The sequence below is a fragment of the Patiria miniata genome, unplaced genomic scaffold (assembly GCF_015706575.1).
Source record: "Patiria miniata isolate m_02_andy unplaced genomic scaffold, ASM1570657v1 HiC_scaffold_11, whole genome shotgun sequence".
In the NCBI taxonomy this organism is placed as follows: domain Eukaryota; kingdom Metazoa; phylum Echinodermata; class Asteroidea; order Valvatida; family Asterinidae; genus Patiria; species Patiria miniata.
The window spans coordinates 4,593,544-4,615,821 of NW_024037049.1; the positions used below are offsets into that span (position 1 = coordinate 4,593,544).

General features: G+C 40.8%; 2 protein-coding genes across 3 annotated transcripts in view; both read left to right on the forward strand.

Annotated features, from left to right (window-relative positions):
- Window positions 1-22,278, forward strand: part of LOC119742574 (BTB/POZ domain-containing protein 7-like) — a 58,396-nt gene that overhangs the window by 12,050 nt on the left and 24,068 nt on the right. For both annotated transcript variants that reach the window (XM_038218677.1, XM_038218667.1), the window contains 5 exons: window positions 5,025-6,952; window positions 8,567-8,775; window positions 9,423-9,498; window positions 10,950-11,257; window positions 12,720-12,897. In XM_038218677.1, the coding sequence (XP_038074605.1) occupies window positions 5,692-6,952; window positions 8,567-8,775; window positions 9,423-9,498; window positions 10,950-11,257; window positions 12,720-12,897 (2,032 nt within the window). In that variant the 5' untranslated portion in view covers window positions 5,025-5,691. The remainder of the gene's footprint in view (window positions 1-5,024; window positions 6,953-8,566; window positions 8,776-9,422; window positions 9,499-10,949; window positions 11,258-12,719; window positions 12,898-22,278) is intronic.
- On the forward strand, window positions 114-5,134 carry LOC119741069 (heterogeneous nuclear ribonucleoprotein A3 homolog 2-like). Its single transcript, XM_038216723.1, has 2 exons — window positions 114-366; window positions 5,025-5,134. The coding sequence occupies exons 1-2, from the start codon at window positions 114-116 to the stop codon at window positions 5,132-5,134; spliced, it is 363 nt and encodes a 120-aa protein (XP_038072651.1).

The following is a 22,278-nucleotide window of genomic DNA, read 5'->3' on the forward strand; positions in this document are numbered from 1 at the left end:
GATACACAAACATGTAGTGTAATGTGAATGAGTGTCGAGGCCTTGACTGTATAATGTGGAATTCAAGTGGGTTGCTTATAATACATATGAAGTTCTAAAGAAAGTAGGGGTTTATGCCCCAACTTAACTATGGCAATGGTCCCAACTATGGCAATGGTCCCTACTATGGCAATGGTCCGAACTATGGCAATGGTCCCAACGATGGCAATGGTCCCAACGATGGCAATGGTCCCAACGATGGCAATGGTCCCAACTATGGCAATGGTCCCAACTATGGCAATGGTCCCAACTATGGCAATGGTCCCAACTATGGCAATGGTCCCAACTATGGCAATGTTCCCAACTATGGCAATGGTCCCAACTATGGCAATGGTCCTATACATGTACATTTGGTGGAATTCCATAGTTGGGACGATCCTAACTGTAGTTGGGATCGTCCCAGGAAGACAACATTTGGAAATCTGCAAACCCTGCATGCAGTTTAGTTATATCATACATTTGTGTATAATGTACATGTGTACATGCTTTATGTACAGTATGCATGCCTGAACATAACAAATACATGTACCGGTACACGTACATTTGTTGTGTATATTGTATGTTACGTGTATAAATCATTTGAATGTATCGGTATGTACAGAGTGCCTTGTATTTTGACATTTTCACACCCACTGCGGAGTAACGTCACACCATGTTACCGGTATACTGGTATTATTATTGCAAGGGAAAGCTATTTAAATTTCCCAATGACCCAGAAACTTCAGACTAGGGAAATTGAGTATTGTATTACACGTACATGTTGTACTTATATTATACATGTATGTTCATAGTAATGTTGTATGTTCATAGTAATGTTGTATGGTGATCGTGGCCAAACCGTGTACTGTTGTGTTGTGTGTAATTCTCAACTGGCGCACTGAATTTCACTGCATGAATTCTTCTGCATGTACACATACTGTGATTTCATGTCCATAATTTGATTATACAGGTACAGTGAATGTAAAATGATCTTGTGATAGTACAGACACCTCGGTAACATTCTAATACAGATTTTTAAAGGGCATGGTACAACATGAACTACATGTATTTGGTAGAATGCCAAGAAATGTCAACATGCACGCATTGACATGTACATGGTCCATGGTCTCTATGTACATAATACTGTACATGTACATCTACATGTACATGTACATAGGTTACCGATGTGAGTGTGTAGGTGTGTACCAAACAGTCATGCCTAGGAGGTTTACATTTTTAATGGTCATTATTGTACTTCTGAATGACTTGTACAATGTACTTGCAATATCATCCATTAAATCTCCTATGCAAACATTCTCTGCCAAGTTGTACTTTCAGTCAAAATCAATCAAGTGACTGTTTTCAACAGTTAAGAATTCCCAACCTACAGTGTACATAAAGCAGGATTGACTGGCTGTGACTGTTTATGTAACTTGATACAGCTTTGCTTCGACTGTGGGTGATTGATAAGCCAGCTGTGCCCACAACTTGCCTGCTTGGTGGGTCTGTTCACTGAATTTGACTAGACACAGTGCTTGCTTGACATATGATCTGACTGTTGGTAACTACCGGTATATGTGTTAAAAGTATAGCAGGGGAAGTGGATGGAAATTTTGACTGTCTGTGACTGTTTAGATTGTAGTAGGGTTAGTTACATGTACATGTAATAACATTCCCTTTTGTAACATGCCAACTGCACATGTATATGTACATCATGTATGTTTCTTTTTATGTTTATTTACACATGCATAACATGTACATGAAAACATGAATGATGCAGCCATAATTATGCTACCACATTTGTTGACATACAGTTATGAGAGTGATAGGAGTATAAGTTTACAAGCATCAGTATGGTGTCAAACACTGTTTCTCCTACAGTGCACAAATTGGTTAGATCCTTATTTCTTTGAATCTGTCTAGCCTTGTGGACATCATTCACACCGCAAGACTTGCCTAGTGGCCTTGGGGCATTAATGAGTACCACTACATGTATGTTTTCTTAGAAAGTCTTACAAAATCACAGCTGGGAATAGTTTGTACATGTACTTATAGCGTAAACAGAATTAGACATGTACATTGTACTTGTAGAATTTGCAAACGTGTACGTCCACTTGTGATACTTGTCATGATGGGGAAAGGCCCACCAGGATTTTTTAATCATAGATTATAAATTGTTTATTGAGCATCTGTAATCATTTTTGGACACTGCATGAAGCTCCCCTGAAAAAAGGTGGCACACAAGTCCCAAATTGTTTGACACAGATTTTTCTTAACTTTGCACAATTTTTGCTGTCATAGAATCATAACAGGCATCAACTGTTGTATGTTTTTAATCTTGAATAATGTTTACTAAATAACAGTTCATACTTTTCTATTTTGCATGAGAGATCGATCAGCACCAAAAGTACATGTAATTCAGACATGTATTTTGCATACATGTGTACTTGTCCATGTACTGCATCCGATTTCATCAAACTCTTCGTAACTTACGATGCATCGCAGCGATGCGACGCGTCGTATCTCTATGAAGCGTCGCAGCTGCGACGCGTCCTGCGATCCATTTCACTAAACACGTCGTAAGTGCGACGCGCCGTTGGTGTATTTATAGCACAACTCGGTGACTGTTTTTTGTATTTAGTCAGCGTACAGTAAATAGTCGTCTGATATTCAACAAAGAGTCGTCAGATCTCAGTTCAAAATTTGTTAAAACGTAAAACAAAATGGCGGCCGTGCGATGCAATTTTAAAGGAAAACAAGCTCTCATTGGACTGTATAGCTACTTTGAAATTTCAACTCTAACATTCCGGTCTAATTCATAATTATTCAGTGAATTTTCTATTTACAACTTTACACACATTGCCTCGGTATTATAATCTCGTTAATGTAATGTTTATGGCATAAAACTGGCTTAGAAATGACTCTTCTTATTTTGCGACGACCACTAGACACGTCTTAATTTGCGACGTGTTTTAAGCCGTTGTCAAGGAACTTACGACGCGTTCAACACATCGCAACTTTCGTGAAATGGAAGATACGACGCGTCGCGAGTTGCGACGTGTTACACGTCGTAACTCGAGTTGCGACGCGTCACAGCGCTTCGTGAAATCGGGTGCTGTACTATCACTACTAATATTTGTATCTTATTTCTGGTGCATACGGTACTTGTTAAGTGGTTACTTTAAAAAAGAAAAAGTGAATTTTGTACACATGTACAAGGGAATTTACAACATTTGCAAACATCAAAAAACAAAACTACCAAATTATTACGAAATATCTGACTGGACTGTAAGTGAATGACAGTTTAAACAAAATCATGGCACCTGGTGTGCTGACATTTTCTAGAAAAGTGGTATTTTTGTGTTCCTGACGTCTATAAATTGCTCAGTTTCATCTTTAGTGGGGTCAGGGAACCAGACTACAAGAACATGATTGTTTTTCTTGGGTTTTCCAGCATGAACCCAAAAGCTCACACAAGTCAGGGTAACAATATTTGCTATAAAATACTAACCCCCCAAATCCATCCATTTCTGAAAATTACAGCAAAAGCAAATGTTGTATATTCCCTTTAACATACACGTGTATAGATGCATGCATGTCATTGCAGATTTTTAACATTAATTTCCAGGATGCACACAAGTCAGCCTTGATGAATTCTAAAAATACTCAATAACCCTGCCAGTGTTTGTTTTGATAGCACTCATTTTTTCCTCTCCCTCAAGGACGTAATTTCTCCATCACTTTGCAGTCTGGTTGACTACATTGGATAGTCCCCCCCCCCTCCCTGTGGTTACTACCCAGCATGTAAGTAGGATATGAGAGTTAATGCAAGGTTAACTAGGGAAACCACTGTCCCAATTACATGGATTGTAACCACAGTGCATTTCAGGACACCGGCCTTGCAGGTCATGCACACTTATGTACTGGAACATTCTCCATGTCTCCATGTACCCAACTATCTTCCTGTTTCGTTCCGGCAGTTACCGTAATGTTCACATAATTGATTGACCATGCCAGTTTTTGCTCTAGATTTGTCAGGAGGGTAACATAGAGTTCTACAAGTGAGTTTGTGTTAAGATTCAGTTTCATTTGAATGAAACAATATGGGCAAAAACACCATGAGTTAGACAATACAATACTGCAACACAAACAAATATTACATCACCACTTCCAAATAGCTGTTGTTACATTTCACACATATGTATGTATTTGAGCTTGTATTTGTTGACAACAAAATTTCTTTTTTGCAATTCTTTTGCAATGATGGAATAGACCTTTATCATGCTGCCACCATTTCAGTCATGTTCCCTGTATCCAACAACAGTACTGAATGTTAATGTTTTTGTGCAAAAAGTAACCAGACTATTTTTCCTTCCAGTCTCGCTTTGGTTACATGTACGTTGATTTGAATGGAAAAAGCAAGATGGCTGCAACATGATAATGGTCTATGAACTAGTCTTAGGATGTGATTTTGAAGGGGAAAAAAATATGGGGTTTTTTTTTGGGGGGGGGGATTTTTTAACAAACATGTTGCAATTGCTGTTGAGATAACAAATTACAACAGAGTTTGCGAGGTATAAAGCCATTCAACTCGGGGAGGGTGGGTTGTTATTGGAGTAATATGTGCATACCTTCATGTACGCAGTACCCATTGAACATAAACATTGTACATGCATGTACAAACTACAATGTATTCCCACATCCATGTACGGTAAGATGTGTTCACAGAAAATTTAAATACCGAAAACTCAAATCACATGTACATGCGTAAAAATGTGTTGACATGTATTTGAACCCATATGTACATGTACGGTATGTACATAAATGTGCATGTTCATACATGTACATGTACATACATGTACATGTACATGTGTGTACAATTGAGCAGTAAGGATTGTAAGGCCAGCACATAGGATCAAATCACTTCTACTCCTGCAGTTATCTGATGAATCAATTTTAGTCAGTCATTCATTTCATTCTGGGCTTCTTTTTTTTCTGTCTTGCAGGAAAGGCCGGGGACAAGCTCGCTGACGTGTCCTGTGCAGGAAGAGCAACATTTAGGAGTAGATCTCAGTATGACTCAGCCGCACTGAGCCTGTGGCAATACTCTGGCTAGTCACACACACACACACGTGTAGGATTAGCGAGCTGTGATAGTAAGCTACTGTATGCAGTGTTCCACGCCTACTTGCAATCTTTTATGCACGGTGTCCCCCTAGAGATGCACTGGCTTCACTGTGCTGCTTTAATAGCTTAGATACTACGGTGCTGTACAGACATGTGCACTACTTGAAGGCACTACGGCACGGTTTGGATGACAGAGAATTTTCATTGAGTCGTGGATACTGTCTGTAAGGATCATTTACCCAGATATTGCACGCGTCAGTCGACATGGACGTAGCGAAATGTGAAGGAAAGTGTTAAGCTTGTGTTCTTGATATTTGCATACATGTATGTGTAAACATGTATGTATAATTCGAGAAGTGAATTTTGTTTGAATGCCTATGAGTGATTTATTGAATTAGAAGGCTGTTTACATGGATCATCAGAATGTGGTGAGTGTATGGCCAGCTTAACTCCCTGTTGGAAGTGACCATGTGATATAGCCTGGAGTTGACTTTTGGAGCATTGTGCATTGACAGTGAAGTTATTATTTATTGGTGAGTAGTCTCCATGATGGGGAGTAACCCATCCTCATTGGACCCTCAAGAGGGGGACCGGGGAGGGGGCACCAGTGGTAGCGAGACCACCTCTCCACTTCCACCCCGTGCCGGCCCCTCTGCCTCTCCGCCCGAATTTCAGCGTCACGGACCGTCGCATTCTCGTCAACCGTCGCATCATCATCTGCATCCTCATGGAGATGAAACCTTGGAGCTCCCTTCCCAACCCCAGCCCCCGGCCAAACACGAAAAGGAGAAGAAGAAAAAGACCAGCCTTGCCTCGCTTAAGAAGCGCATTGTTCGCAGGAAGAGGACGGGCAAGTCTCTGGACCACGCCCGAGCCATGCGGGAGATGGCGTCTGGATGGAACCACCCGGATGTCTACGCACTCGTGGAGGAATATGACGCTCTCGCAGCTCTGAAGGAACTAACCATTCAGACCGACCTGGCTCGCCCTAGTGCTGCCTCCTTGAAGGACGACCTATTGGATCTGTATGACTATAAATTCTGCTCTGATATTGACTTCATATTCCGTGACACCGTTTTCCCCGTTCACAGGGCTGTTTTGTCCTTTCGGTGTCCCTACTTCCGCAAACTCATGTCCCAGTTTCCCAAGTACGGAGCCAAGGTGCCGGTCAAGCTGCGATTAAGTGGTGTCAGTGTCAGTACCTTCTCAGCCCTGTTACGTTATCTGTACTCCGGGGATTTCATAGCTCAAGACTCGCGGTTGGACAGCCTGGACACTCTGATCCAGCTAGGGGAGAAATTTGGCACCCCGAGCCCTCTCGAGCACGATCTCAGGCACTTGCTTGAAACGGGAGAATTCACAGATGCTGTGCTTGTCTTCTCTTCTGACTTGGAACCGGAGACATCGGAAGTTCCTACCGAAGCAGCTTCGGCGCAGCCAGCACCGCACAAAACCAGCTCGCTGCGATGCCACAAAGCAGTCCTGGCTGCGCGCTCCCCGTTCTTCCGCAACCTCCTCCAGAAGAGGCAGCGATCGGGGGAGGACTCGACCGAGAGAACGTTACAGGCGCCCACCAAAATCGTCCTGGACGACTCTATCATACCAAAGAAGTACGCACAGGTTTTACTGTACGCCATTTACCAGGACGTGCTGGACTTGTCACTGGTGTTGCCGGATAGCCCAAGTGTTGGGAGTTTAGGGGAGGCCCAGGCCATGGCGGCAGGCAAAGCACCCATGAGTAGAGTGGAGATGGCCATGGAACTCTACCAAATAGCAAGGTTCCTGGACTTAGGATCTATGGCACAAGGTATGTATACATGACCACAAATTTCATGGGCAAATCTTGAAACTAATGATCGGGAGGAACTGTTTGATACCAAATCTTGCCCTCCTAATCACCATGAATGATTGTTTCCATAACCCTAACCATGCTAAATCCAGCAACATCTAACAACAGATTCTAGTTGACCCTGTTCCATTAGGAAGACTTTACACTTCAAAAGCTGTTTGATTGATGTATTCATCATAGTCTTTTAAAATAAACTTGGAGCAGGGTTATGGTTTGAACAGTATAGTGGACATCAAATACAATTCCAGTCATGTGAAAGGAAAAAGTTCCTTTTTAACTTAACTGCATTTTTGGTTGTGGTGATGTTCCTTCCTGTTAAAACCAGGCCATTTTGGGGGTATTTTTTTTGGGGGGGGGGGGGAGAGGGGGAAATTTTGTCGGGAATTTGATATAAGAAGCAATACTGCTCCATGCATTTCAAAGGGTAAAATTTGACACCCAAAATCTGACAAAAGTGACTTTTGAGGTGGCATAAGCACATAAATGGACTGTCGGTATAAAAAAATTGTCCATACCAAAATATTGTAAATGATTGCAAGTGTCTAAATGTCTTGTCATGATTTCAACTTCTGAACTGTACATTTCACTATCCAATGGTCATTGTCTCTGTGTTATCTGACCAGAGGCAATCAGATCTTGGGGAAATAAAACGGCAATAGCCCTTTTTACAAGTTACTTATAGTGAGTTTAAAGCATTTATGCCCACTGCTGACCGCAGTCAGCCAACCGCAGCAAGCTCATTGGTCCAATGGTAAGATGTCTGCCCCAGTAAGCAGGAAGTTGTGGGTTCGAGTCCCGCCTGAGTGAGCTTATGAATTGTTTTTAGGCAAGAAGTAAGCAACACTGAGTATCAAATCCAGGCATGTGATCACCATGAGTTTCCCCCTTTAAAGAGGTTGTGGAATGCTCAAAGACATTTCTGTCATTTTTCAGGTATATGTAGCCTAAGGTGTGATGAAGTAAAAACGACTATTGTGTCTGTCATGAAATGAGTACAAAAGGTACTTCTGAGAGCTATTTTTCAGGTCCTGTTTCGACCCGAACGTGCAATTTGTGTAAAAGTTGTCGTTGGGGGCAGCAAACAAAACATAGTAAATCGTGACATAATAAACAGGACTCCCGATGCAGCGTAGTATAAACGAGTCCTGTTTATTACGTCACGATTTTTCTCATTTTACGAAGAACCCGACGACTGTTGATTTCAATTATGCGCTCGCCGACCAACAAATTACTCGATAAATTTCAGTTCTATAAACATATAAACGCACATTACAAAAGAATCGGACTTTGTCATATGATATATATGGGTCTACTCTACAATAAAGAAATATAAAAAAACAAAACGACTTTCAGCATTCCACAACCTAATGGAGAAACCATTGTGCATGCTATTGTACAAGGCAACCACCCCGTGAAGGATTATCTGAAAAATAGCTAGCACAACGCCTTCACCATTGAAGGGGGCCTTTGTGATGGAATTGATAGTGTGCTCAGATCGGTCTTAATAAAACTATGTCCGTGAATGACAAAATCATGTATTAATTCCTTATATTTCTGATCAATCTTGCACAGCTTGTGAAGACACACTTGCCAATGCCATCAGCACAGAGAACCTGTCCTCCATTCTCAACTGGAGCGCGGAGCCCCACGGTTCCCGCTGGGTGCACCGGCAGGCCATGCACTACCTCAGGGAAGAGTTCTCCACAATCAGCGGCTCCGTGGTGCTCTTCGAACTCAGCAAGGCGTTGCTCAAGAAGGCCATCAAGTCAGATTTCTTGCAGGTTGGATAGAAAGTTTTGGTGGTTTTCCTGTGATAATTTATTGCTTTCAAACATGCAGCTCATGTTTGAAAGCAGCTTGTCGTAAAAATTGGGCTACAGCATGGGTGCCCTTCCATTGCCTCATAGCACATTCCAGCCCTGCACATCATGCTCACATCAAGGCATATCAGACTCGATGGGGCATTCAAATTAAATGGTCCAGTGATCAGGATTTGCATGCACAATGAGCTGGATGAATATTAAAAACGTATTAAAATTTGACATACATGTACCTGACTAGCTGATACTAGAAAGATTTTAACGATGCAAACTTGTACATGTGTACGATTGATAAAATTGGTGTCACAGGCATTTCTTTGCATCTTCTTGAGACCAGTTACATTTTTCAAGTAATGCTATTCAGATATTCGCGGTGGATGATCAAGTATTTAAATATTCAATGTTTTTGACATGGCCCTACAAGGGGCTGGGCCTTATGGGTTGGCTTATTGCTAACGACATGTATTGCCAGGAATTGACTGGCAGGGGAATTGTGAATAGCGAGCTGTCTCCCCAAAGAATTTGAGTCATGACTCTGAAATCAAGTTTGGAATTGATGTTAATCTGTTGTGATTCATAGTATCGGTCTTTATTTTCTTTTGCACTAGGCCAGTGAAGCTGAAGTTCTGAAGGCTGTTGTGAAGTGGGGAGAGCACCAACTCATTAGAAGGATGGAGGACAGAGGTAACATTTCCTTTAAAAGATCCTAGCCATGGAACATTAGTTCCACCGGGCCTTTTTTGAAGGATTTCTGAGGATTAAGGCTGTAGACCATTAAAGTGCCAGTTCATGTGGGAGGATGTGCTGTGTTTTTCCATCATTTCTGTCGGGTCGCGTTGGTTTTGGTTTTGTGTTTGTGATTTTCAGGTCGGGTCGGGTCGGGTCTGATTTGGGGAGTGTAGATCGATTTTGGTTCAGATTTGGTTTATATTTTTAATATTTCGGGTCGGGTCGGGAAACCATCCTGTGAATAACCTGAAATAAACCGAAATAAACTGAAATAGTTGGGAAATTCACACGGTGCAATATTATTACAGATTTACTGTGCCCGGTACGACCAACACCAACCCACCATGCCAATGTGCATGCGGTTTGCGGTCTATCACGCACAGTCTATAATGTGTAGGCCCACCAGAAGGTCATGTTATGAGTCTTCACTGTACAGTACGGTACGATTTAGTTACTGAGAGACGGCAATTTTTGGTTCGGTCGGGTCAGGTCAGATTTGGGTTGTATAGATCGATTTCGGTTCAGATTGGGTTTATATTTTCAATATTTCGGGTCAGTTTGGCCTGATCAACCTGACCCAATGCACAACATTAAAGGTATAGTCCATCATTTGTAATTTGTGCATTTTGTTCGTTTGAAGCAACACAAGTTTTCACAATCTAAAGAAGGATGCTGAACAACTAACCTGATGAAGTTTCAGCTCAGCTTCAGCTGTACATTTTGAGAAAACAACATTCTAGGTTCACGATTTCAAATCAAAAGTTGCTGAATCGTGTTTTGAATTGGGCCTGAATTCAGCGTCCGAGACACGTTCTCACTGAGCCGATTGCAGCTACGCGATGTCGCGCACCGATCCGACGAATTATAGCAACTGCGCCCACGTGTGCCTCATGTCAACGCCAGCTGAATAAAAAAACAAACTACTAACAGAAATTTCCAACGGTGCGTCTTAAGACGCACCGTTGGAAAGACCCTTTTTCGTTGATTTCTTCAAAATTACAGCAAGGGAGTTTAGTTCCCTTACTATCTTTCAAACAAGTATGTTTTTCCTCAATAATAACGTCAGTTACTTTTTGGATAGCTGCAAATGATGGACAATAGCTTTAATGTATAGGCCTACATTATACTGCATGCCATCCGCACTGCTTCTGCATATCATCCTCACTGCTGCAACGTGTTGGAGGATTTTGAAGGATTGAGGCAGTGGTTAATCCTCCACTGAACAAATTCAGGAAATAACACATGATTTTGGAGGATTGCTGGAGGATTTTACAGGATTTAGCATGCATCCTAGCCAAAAGGGCCTTGTGGTTAGGTTTAAAAGCAGGTTAAAAGGGCTTTTTGAGCTTGATCTGTTTCACGCATGTAATTTGAACCGGGTGTTGCATTTATTGATCTCTCCGCAGAGCCCAACCTGGTGAGTAACACCCAGCACAGCGTCAGTCGCAAGGGCATCAAACGGCGGGACATGGACAACAAGGAGTTACGGGAGATCATCAGCGACCTGCTGCCGTTGGTCCGACTGGACCACATCATCCCCCGCAGTCACGAGACGCTGACCAGCGCCATCAAGCGGGGGCTGATCCCGACCCCGCCCTCTCACATGCTGCCTGGGGATGAGCTGACGCCCCAGCACAACCTGTGGATCGCTGGCAAGCGACGGCGCAACAACCCCCGGCCCAGGCTCTTCACGCCTTACGTGGAGGAGGCAAAGGTACCGGTACCTGCGCACATTTTTCACACATGGTTTTCCTTTACAACATAATTTTATAAGCACGGCTGTCCAAGATTTGTGAGAGAAAAAAAATACAAGCTTGCTTGTGTGAAACTCTGAGCAACAACCTCCTGCTGTTTAATGCAGATGTCTTAAACATTTGACCACTAAGCTTCCCAAGGTCGGCTATGTCTTGCCTGAGCACCTCAAAGGTAAGCCCCATTATTATGGGCCCTTTGAGTGGAAGAGAGAAAGATTGTTTTTTATTTTTCCTTATTCTTTTTTTCGCAAGTACAGCTTTGCTATTGTTCCAACTTAGCGATTCCGTGCAAACAGCTGATATTAATGTAGCCCTAACCCCTTGGGTATCTTTCAGGGGTGTGAAATCTCAGCTATAAAGCTGATTTCAGCTTTTTTGGTTTTGGATTTCAGCTTTTTTCCCTCACTTGCTGTGTACAAAAGTATAGGAGATTTCCAAAGTTCAGCCTTTTTACACCTTTTTCAGCTATTTTCATCAGTGGTCACTCACACCCCTGATCTTTACTAGAAAGTATTCCGAATCCGCCAAAATCCACCAAATATGTCATGCCAAGAATGTTGGCATTGATGACTGCTCAGTATGGAGGTATCCTGAATCTATCAAAATCCCGCAGTACCGCTAGGTTTACAATCCTTAATCCATCAACATTCCCCAGTTTTCAATACGGAGGTATCCTGAATCCGCCGAAATACAAAACATGGATTTTGATGGATTCAAGGTGGTTATGATTAAATGAGCTGTACTGCCCGAAAATCACTGACCCTCCTATGCATACATGCTTTCTGTGCAAAGTTGTCCTTTCAGTCAAAATCAATCAAGTGACTGTTTTTAAGAGTTAAGAGCTCCCAGCCTACATAAAGCAGGACTGACTGGCTGTAACTGTTTATTTAGCTTGATAAAGCTATGCTTTGACCTTAGGTGATTGATAAGCCAGCTGTGCCTACCACTTGCCTGCTTTTGTTTGTTGACTGAATTTGACTAGTTCCAGTGCTTCCTTCAAATATGATCCGACTGTTGGTGACTAGCCTGTGTAAAAGGCATGACAGGGACAGGATTGATTTGCTTGATTGTCTGTGACTGTTCAGACAGCAGGAGATTTAAAATACCTCAAATAAACTGAACAAAAAATTTGCAGATATGGGTAAACATTCAGAACAATAATTATATCAGATAGTTTCTTGTTTATAACCAATTTTGTGTATCAAAATTGTCTACTCAATCACATGTCAAATAAGTCACGAGGGATCAATTTTTACAAAATTATGGTGAAACCTTACACACATGTGAATAGATGTCTGGTAACTTGAGACTGCATGATTATAAGATAGATTTTTGTTGGCTGTTAATGACAGCTCTGGTGTTTGTCCTCGTCAACCATTCTTAATATGCATTGCTCTTACCTCATTACATCTTCTAACACAGAGTATCCTGGATGAGCAGATGGTCTCAGACATTGACTCGGTTCGTCTTCGTCGCATCCGCATGTCGTATGTCCCAGACGCCCTCTATATGCTAGAAGACAGGGGCGAGTGCTCATCAGAGAGCAACGCGAGTCGGTTACAGTCATGTCCGCCCGCGGGTGTCACGAGTGCATTCCCAAGTAAGTATACATGTTTGCCAATCACAAATCCAGAGACAAGTAGTGAAACTTTTCAGAGCACCCCACTTTTTGAGGTCTCTGCCATATACCGATAGAAACCATAAGTTTTTGAAATATTGCAGTTTATTTTGTCAAGCACATGAACCAAAATTGTGAGATACAGTCAGAAGGGATACGCAGGAAGAACACTTGTATTAAACATGTATGTCCATCATACATGTATCTGTGGTCAGCTGTTGGATTTGCGAGTTGAGTCTCAGGCAACAGGAGTGGTTCCCTCTTGTTTTCACTTTTACTCTGAAGCAGTGACAGGGGAGGATAACTGTGAGGCGTTCTGGCAAAACGAGACTGGGCAAAGGCCATAGTAAAGAAAAAAAGAAAGAAAAGAAATGGGGTTGATATTTGTAATCTTTTATATGTCTACTACACATAATTTATAGAAATGGTATCAAAATTGTGGAATAAAAGTGTTTTTAAAGAAAAACATTTGGCATCTTTCACTTTCATGAATACAAAACTCAAAACTTTAATACAAAACAGTATTGTAAGGAGAATATTATTCTCTTTCATAATACTCGCAAACCCTCATTTTGACCTCTGCCCAGCTCCATCTCATTATGCAAAAACGCCTCACTATCAGTACTTTTTGGTCTCATTTTCAACTGGATTGTGTTATCCGTCTACATCTGTTCAGCGAAAAACATTTTAGGCAGACGATTGTTTCTTGGAAGATTGTCACTTTGCTTGACCCAGAGGGCCAGCCTATAGTCCTTTTGAACATTGACTGACTGTCGCTTGTGAAGTAGACTTGCTCAAGCCTCACATTGTCCCCAAAATTTGACTCCGATGACTACCAAGACCCCATATACCAAATTGGTCTATGACCAACTTTACTAGGCTAGCCTAGTCTAGTTTTCATATTTCACTGTTACCTAGCCCCATAAATGTGGCCAATTTACTGGACTACCTCCGTAAACATACCGGTAGGCCACACTTCCACCACGTACAAAAACATGTCGAACTTTGTCAAATTTTGATTTTCACATTTAGGCTTAGTTTGTAGGTTTTTTTGGCTTGAGAAGCATACTCACCCTTTTTATAGGCTAATAGAAAAAAGCAGAAATTCGACCTTAGCTGTTGATTGGTCAATCGCTGTTGTAATATCATTTTTGTAATACAACAACGGGTTCCCGAACACCCTATAGATGGCACCCGCAGAATAGTCAGAATCTGGAGTGCTACCGTAGGTCAAGGCTTAAAAACCGTTTCAGATAATTGTCCCAGTATGTGAATGAACAGAAGTGCTGAAGTTCATTTGGGGAAAACCACATTGTACACCTGCCAGATTTGTTAAATAGCGCCCTCTTTTGTCAGCAACTCAATTGACATCTCTACATGTACATGTTATTACATCGTGTGTATACATGTACATATACATGTACATGTGAACCTGGAGTGTTTTTACTTATAATGTACATTAATATCTCTAGAATAAACAGCACGTTTGTGGATTTGATTAAGTACGTTTTATTACCTGTCAAATGTAGGAGAATGAAGTTTATTTATTTTTGGCAAAGAAGGAAGATTTTGTTTAATGCATGTACCGGTAACTACGTGTACATGTAAATGCTGTAAAAGGCACAGTTCTGGAAAATGCATCATTTTGAATTTTATTCCATCCAGTATGAACTTGCATACATATTTTTACTGACACTTTCACAGGCCTTCATTCGTTGAAAAATGTGAGGCATTCGGGCAAACTGAGATGGAACTGGGCACAGGTCGTAGTGGAGAAAAATGCAAAAAAACTGCATGGGGGTGATTTGTTTGTGATTTCCAGATTTATGCCTACTCATATTTGTAATCTTTGATATGATGTAGTATAAAAAATGTGGAATAAAAGTGTTTTTAATCCTAACCCCTAGGCCCTTTTTGCTAGGAAACATCCTCAATCCTTCAAAATCCTCCAATATTGTGCAGTTGTGTTCTGAAGGATACCCCACTGCCTCAAACCTTCCTCCAACAGCTCTGCCTCTCCAAATGCATTCATCCTCAATCATCTAAAATCCTCCTCTTCTTCAAACACCATTCAGCCACAATCCTCAAAAATCAACCGGTACTGAATGTTCATGTGCCCTCAATCCTCCACAATCCTGCAAAATTATAGATGTTGCATTCATCCTCAATCCTCCAAATTCCACCAAAACTGCCTAGAGGACTTTGGAGGATTGAGGAGGGTTAGAAAATACAAAACTCAAAACTTTAATTGCCTTTTTTCAATATTTTACTTTTTTGACCATATAAATGTAAACTTCAAACAGCCATGACTTGTCAATAGAGTGTCCGATTGAAGTGCAACAAACAGTATTGTAAGGAGAATTTTATTCTCTTTCCCAATACCTACAAATCCTTATTTCAACCTCTGCCCAGTTCTGTCTCATTTTGCCAGAACGCCCCCCAAATGTGGTGTTTGCCTTTTACAGAAAGCTGTTGTTGGTGCCACAAATCCTGGTTTACCCAAAAGTCATCATTGGAAATACAATGTACTGGTAGTTGAAATTTGTAAGCATTTGTTTTTTTGCATGCCACAACGACTCCGCAGTTTAAACTGTTTGGCACCAGAATTACGCGTTTTAATTCCCCTCAATCTTCCAAAGTGCTTTTGTGTTTGTGTGGAACTGCATGCAAGTGAAGGTCGGATGATTTAACTACCGGTACTGGACAATAATATGCAGGATGTCAACCTTGAAGTTGAAGTTAAGTGACCTCCTGAAGGCCAAACGGTTAGGTTCATGCTGTATTAATTGTCCGTTCTATTATCAAAGGTCATGTACATGTGTAATTGATGGCCCCACATTGACTTGTAGTACACATGTATTTAATAGAGAGTCTTTCCGTGAATCTTGTCGGTAAGAAAATTATACAGCCTTATGGTTGCGAAGGCTTTGCGTCATACGTTGATAAGCAAAGTTAATCCGATTACGTACATGGACGCCACAGACAGAGCACCCCCCAAAAAAACCCATTGCTTTGAACGTTCTGTTTTTCAAAAAAAATATGCTCTGTATGATTGAAATGTTAAATTATAACAGTAGAAGAAATCATAAACCTCATGTCAGTGAAAAAAATTGCCGTTATTGATGTAGAAATGTCAGTACTGGTCACTGGTATCGACCAATGGAAGCCCGCCAAAAAGTTGACATCTATTAATTAATTGCTCGTGAAGGAGGGTCGTACAAATTTTGACTGCACACCATATGCGGCGCTGTCGCCAGCCCCGAGCACCAGGGGGGCCATAGTACCAACTAGGGGGACCCACTACCATACAAAATACAAAAATTCATATGTATCGTTTTTGCCGTGGGGGGGGGGGGGGGGGGGGGATTGCTTGCCAAGGGGGCCTGTCACTACTAGGCCCCCCCCCCCCTTTGGCGACAGGCCTGCATACAGTATAAGGATAGAAACCTTATTAATATCAGTGAGACTTGAAAAGATTGATAGATACTGCAAACACCATTTGTTACAGCTTTGCAAAATGGACGTACCCAAGCCTATTTTCCCAATTATAATGAAAAATACTGAACATATCGAAACAATTTTTAGCACATAGTTGGATTATTATAAGGGAAACAAACTCCGAAAGTGGCATGAAGATACGGTCTTCAAAACGGGAGAAATTGATGTTCAAAGATTTTGCCTTGGAACATCAAAATGTCTGTATGACGGTAATTTGAGCTTGTTTCATTTGAAATATAGTATTACATGTACATGTACATAACCCTTACAAATCAGCCTTCGCATAAGGTTGTATAAACGATGTAAGTTCTTTTTAACAGACCATTCCGAGCACGCTATTGTTGTACATTGTCACTCACTGCCAAAGCATTTGCAAGCTATTGTTCAGTTAACATGTCAATGGGCAGTTGCTTCGTACCGGTACAATAGCTGGCAGAATGCGTTCACCATTGTGGGGGGCCTCCATGAGTGATAGGAATAGCGTGCTCAACTTGGTCTATAGTATGCATAGGTGACGAATATTTGAGATAAACAACTTCGACAACTACAGGAATCAAAGTCTCTATTAAAAATTTGTGGGAAGTACATGTACCAAAGTTTATCAATTTGAATCAAGTGCCACTCGGTAAACGATCATGACATGATAAGTGAAAGTCAGCCATTTAATTGAGAGAATGTCAGTGTGGGTTTCGATCCTTGTCCATCTCAGGAAGTTCAGCAGGTTAGTTGGACGTAGTTCATGGCCATGGCTGTTGGATATTTCCTCTGATTTTTAGCCTTAATTGCCGTGGATATACTGGCTATGTACATCATTACATGTATGTACCGATACCTGTGCATGTACATGTATTTCAGTTAATGACCATTCAGTGTACATGTAATATGGCAACAATGACTAATTTTTAAGTTTTTATTCAAAACAATCATGTAAACACTTTGACCACTGGACCAAGTGTTTTAAAGGGCCCATGCAATGTACCATAATTTGTTTGATGCAATTCTTGAAAATGCATCTTTGTGTCTCATTTAACCTTATTTTCAAGTTTTATTTTGCCATTTTGAAGGGCATTTTGGTGCTTTCTTGTTTTTTATGCTTATGAAAATTTCCTCATTCGTGAGCAAAACTGTGACGTCATTCCGAGCAGAAACTTCAATGTTTTAGCTACCGGTATCTTGGCACATTGCTAAAAAAGTTGAGTATTTTTGAGATATTTTGCTGTCACAAATTTTATTTTCTTTGGTGATTCATTTTTGTACATGTTCATGGCAGTATTTAATACTGCCAATACACAAATGTTTTCAATAAGCAAATTTTGGGTTCACAATTTAAACAAAAAAACCCTAAACCAAACAGTGTCTTCCTGAAATGACATCACTGCAACAGCTCCTTCCGTAGTCCAGAAAAGCATGGACATTTTTAAAGAAGTGCACTTTTCAATAAGATTAACCAAAAAAGGAATGTCAAATAGTTTTCATACATTTAAGATGAGTAGAAAGTTGCACAAAATGTATTTGTAAGAAAAATGATTGCAATGGACCCTTCAAGCGCTGGTCTAGTGCTCTCTAAGACTGAATCAAACCAGTGTTCTTTTGTTCTTTGAAACTGCTGATCATAAGCCATAACACCCAAAGGTGTGCAAAATGTTGTATGAACATTTGAGGAATCAGGACTGTTGGGTTAATCCTGCTAATGTTTTATACTTCTAAGCCTTGTTAGTAGTATAAGGCTACTAAAATTGGCAAAACTTCTTGTACACTTAAGTTTTATCTTTTTACTTTAAAAGTGCCCCGGTCTTCAGGTCTAGTAAAACAAGGTGATCCGCAGATCGCATGTGTCACATTTTTTCACAGTCGATCCCTATATGTTTTGTGCTCTTCAAAACAGTCAAATTTTGTGCATTTTTAAACGACGGCCTCAAGTGACCCCTACATGACCTTTGACCTCAGTAATCTGATGAGCAATTGTGTCTTCCCACCCAAGGGTCACTGCATCCAAGTTTCATTAAAATCCATGAAAGCAAAACAAAGAAGGTATACATTTTTTTCAAAAACTTAACCTAAACTTTAACATACCGGTACATATGGGGATATGTATAAGGCCACACAGAATATAGGAAAGTGTCCCCAAAATTTTTGTTTACGTGACACAAAAACGCTCGTGGTCTAGAAACATTTTTCAGCCACTAGTCTACTTTGTCTACCCAGATTTTTACGTGAAATTCAAGCCCATTTCTGGGGTGCTGTGTAGGTCCCATAGATCACACCACCCTGATGACGACATAATGAACAGGGGCAATCCTTGGAAGAGGGGAAAAAAGGAGACAATTTCTGTAAAAAAAAAAAAACTTGGAGGAGCATCAGCTACACAAGCCCAGTTTGATAACATCAACGCACTGCTCTACAATCAGATGACTGTTTCGTTAATTGAATTGGAGCGCGATGTGGTCCAATTTTTATGGTGTAGTTTGACTTATGTGCCGTGGTACGTGGGTTCGAATCCTAACGAGAGACATGGGGCTTGGGCAAGACACTTTACTAACGGTACAATTGGCTCTCTCCACCCAGGAGTATAAATGGGTACCTTTGAAGGTAGAGACCAGAATGCGCTGATCTCGAGCTGTTGGCAAAACTGGCCTCAGCGCCTGATGAACAGGTGTAATAATTGTGAAGCACTTTGAGACCTTTGGTATAAAGTGCTATAGATATAAGCACCACAATATTACTAATTGAATAACACTGTGGTACAATTATGTACCTTATTACATCATTAGCTTCTTCCCCATTACATCCTGAAGTAAGAGCATGCGTACATTGTTTGATTTTCAGATTAAGAGCAACTATTGAATCAACTTTGTGTATAATATTTCACATGGTTAGCAAACTTTTATGTACATGTGTTTGCACATTAATACACACATACTTGTATGTACTGGGCAGACTTGTACAAGTCTAGTAGTAGAGGTGGCCATTTATCATTTGTGTACAGTTTCGTCAGACACAATTGAAATGTGTACTCAAGGGCCTTCTGGCACATTCTGGGCGTAGAATCCAGGGCCTATAAATCACTGTGTGTAAACACACCTGTCTGAACTTTGGCTTCATTACTTTGTCAGCAGAGGGCGCTCTCCTCTTCACCATTGCTGTTTGCGGGCATTGGAGGACGTGACTACTGTGAGTCACTGAACTGGAATATTCCAGTGCCTGTTTACTACGCAATCCTTGCTATGAGCGCATGGCTTCAGACGCATGATCAGATAATCAGACCACACGTCAGAGTGCTACATTGTAGGGCAGGCGTAGGTGGATACATGAATGTTTCTAGGTCAAAGTACGACAACCGGTGTTGATCATGTAGCGAGTGTTGACATCTGGGAGTTCTTGGAACTGAGACTCTTCTATTCAATTCAATTCAATTCAAATTTGACTTGATTATCTCTGACGGGAAATGCCATTGGCCTTTTACATTTAAACACGTTAATGAAAAAAGAGACCTAACTCACAGGATGTTTGTCTGATGTTATGTCCTTGATAATCAGGACGCATTTTTAATAAACAGATTTCACAAGGATCTGCTTTATCGAGTTGATTTGTTCCATAGTTGTGGGGACTAGACACAAGTTGTCCCATGCAGAGATGATATTTTTCAGATTTTAATCTGAAATCAGATTTTTTTCAACTTTTCCAATGAAATTTCAGATTTTTTTACGATTCCACAAAAATGAGTACCGGTATTTAACCATTTTTCTACACATTTTCTTCTTTTTTTCATTATAATTTCCATAAAAAGTCCATGAAAAGTCGATGAAAACAGCATGTAAAAATTTGCACAAGTGTAGTAGATTTAATCTCTTTTACCACTACCAGTCGTGAATGGAGTGATTCTACGGTAGAAACACCTAGACCAATGCTGATCAGATCCTATTCCGGCTTGAGAAAGGTTAAATACTGACCTCTGACATGGAAAATTCCCTGGGTCCCACGTTGATGTGCTGCGCTGCACTGCACAACGTTGTGGCAGCTCGGAAGGTCCAATTTCAGATTTTTTTTTGCCAAGGCCAGTTTCATCTCTGCCCATGGTATTATGGGGACCGAAGACGCTGTGGGGACAGCAGAAAGTTGACGGTCACATACATACATGTAATTACGAGTGCAAATTAAAAGTGTTTACATGTACAAGAGGGACAAGGGGTATGCTTCAATCAATCGGTTACAATCTCTACGACTAACGTTGGATTGTGTGCAGAATATTAAATATGGAAACTTGCCCTTTTTTTTTTTAAAGTAAAATAATGGTAGTCCAGAGGCAGTACATGAACATGAAAAATGTACATTCATAGGAACATATTAAAAGTTTTTTACTGAATGTTTCAAATGCAAAACTGTGTTAGAAAAGCTATATCTACCGGTACCAGATGTTTGTTTTGATGGATTACGGGCTTATTTACATGTACCACCTTCTAGAGCCCCGTACGTGGTACACACAGTGTGCGCGTACATGTATTTGTTCGCGCACGTACCTGTTCGCGCACGTATTGCGCGAAGTATGTGCGACTGATTTTATTCTCAATAGGCGAAAAGCTACATGTATAAAGCGTCTTTGCGTGAGCATCAGGCCGGGCTTCGTTCGAAAGACACTCAAAGTGGCCTCCGCCAACTCCTTACTGTTGAGGGGGTACATGTACTTGTGCGCAGGAGCCCATTAACCCTCCTATGCAAACATCAGTGCATTCTGTGCCAAGTAGTCCTGTCAGTCAAAATCAATCAAGTGACTGTTTTGAACAGTTAAGAATTCCCAGCCTGCATGCATATAAAGCAGGATTGACTGGCTGTGACTGTTTATGTAACTTGATAGGCCTACAGCTTTGCTTTGACTTTGACTGCAACTTGCCTGCTTTGTCTGTTCATGGTCTGTTGACTGAGTTTGACTCGTCACAGTGCTAACTTGACATAATGATCTGACTCCTGGTGACTAGCCTGTGTTAAAAGAATAGCAGAGGAAGTGGATGGACATTTTGACTGTCTGTGACTGTTTAAATAGCAGGGGCCAATTTCATAGAGCTGCCCAAGCACAAAATTTGCTTAAGCACAAAAAAACCTTGCTTAATATAATCAGGTTATCGGCCCAAACTCCATGCGATGTACATTGCTTGTGACTGGTAATTACCGTTAGCTGTTGTTTACTTGGCATAACAATCGCATGGAGTTTTGGCCGATACATGTATCTTGATTTTACTAAGCAATTTTTTTTGTGCGTAAGCAAATTTTGTGCTTAAGCACCGCTCATGAGGGATACAATGTAAGAGCATTAAACTCAGAAGACATTCCTCATGCATACATGTAGAAAATACCTGCATGTACTCTGTACATACATGTACATGTACGCTGTACTATCGGGTTTTTACAGAATTACGGTATGTACACTTGGAAAAGGCTTTGTTGGGCCTGCAGCCTGCAAGTGGCATCATTGCTCGGTTCCGGCCGACTGACCAAACCGAAACGTAATTTCTAGATTTACAGTTTTTCTGTCTGGCACTTTTTTGTGACGCATTTATTGTGATGCCCGTAGCAGTATTCATTACAAAGGCCCATTGACGTATTGAACTTACATATATGGGTTGGAACGAGTTTTCTGTAGTACATACATTGTAAAAAAGAATTCCATTGATGATTTTTAAATAAAAAGTACCATAGTAAGGAAATGAATCATCTGTAATATACCCATAAATTAGATTCATAAAAGAAGTCATCATAAATTTAAGTATCTTTCTGTGAAATTTGGGGAGAAAAAGTTTGCCAGTCCTCAAAACCTGATATTTATGTAAAATCAGGAGTTTCATAATGAAATAAGTATTTTGGAAGGGTTCT

Coding starts and splice junctions, on each gene's coding strand:
- LOC119741069 (XM_038216723.1), top strand. CDS start 114: ATGCCCCAACTTAACTATGGCAATGGTCCCAACTATGGCAATGGTCCC. Junction 367..5,024: donor TGGCAATGGTCCCAACTATG/GCAATGGTCCTA, acceptor TCTGTCTTGCAG/GAAAGGCCGGGGACAAGCTC.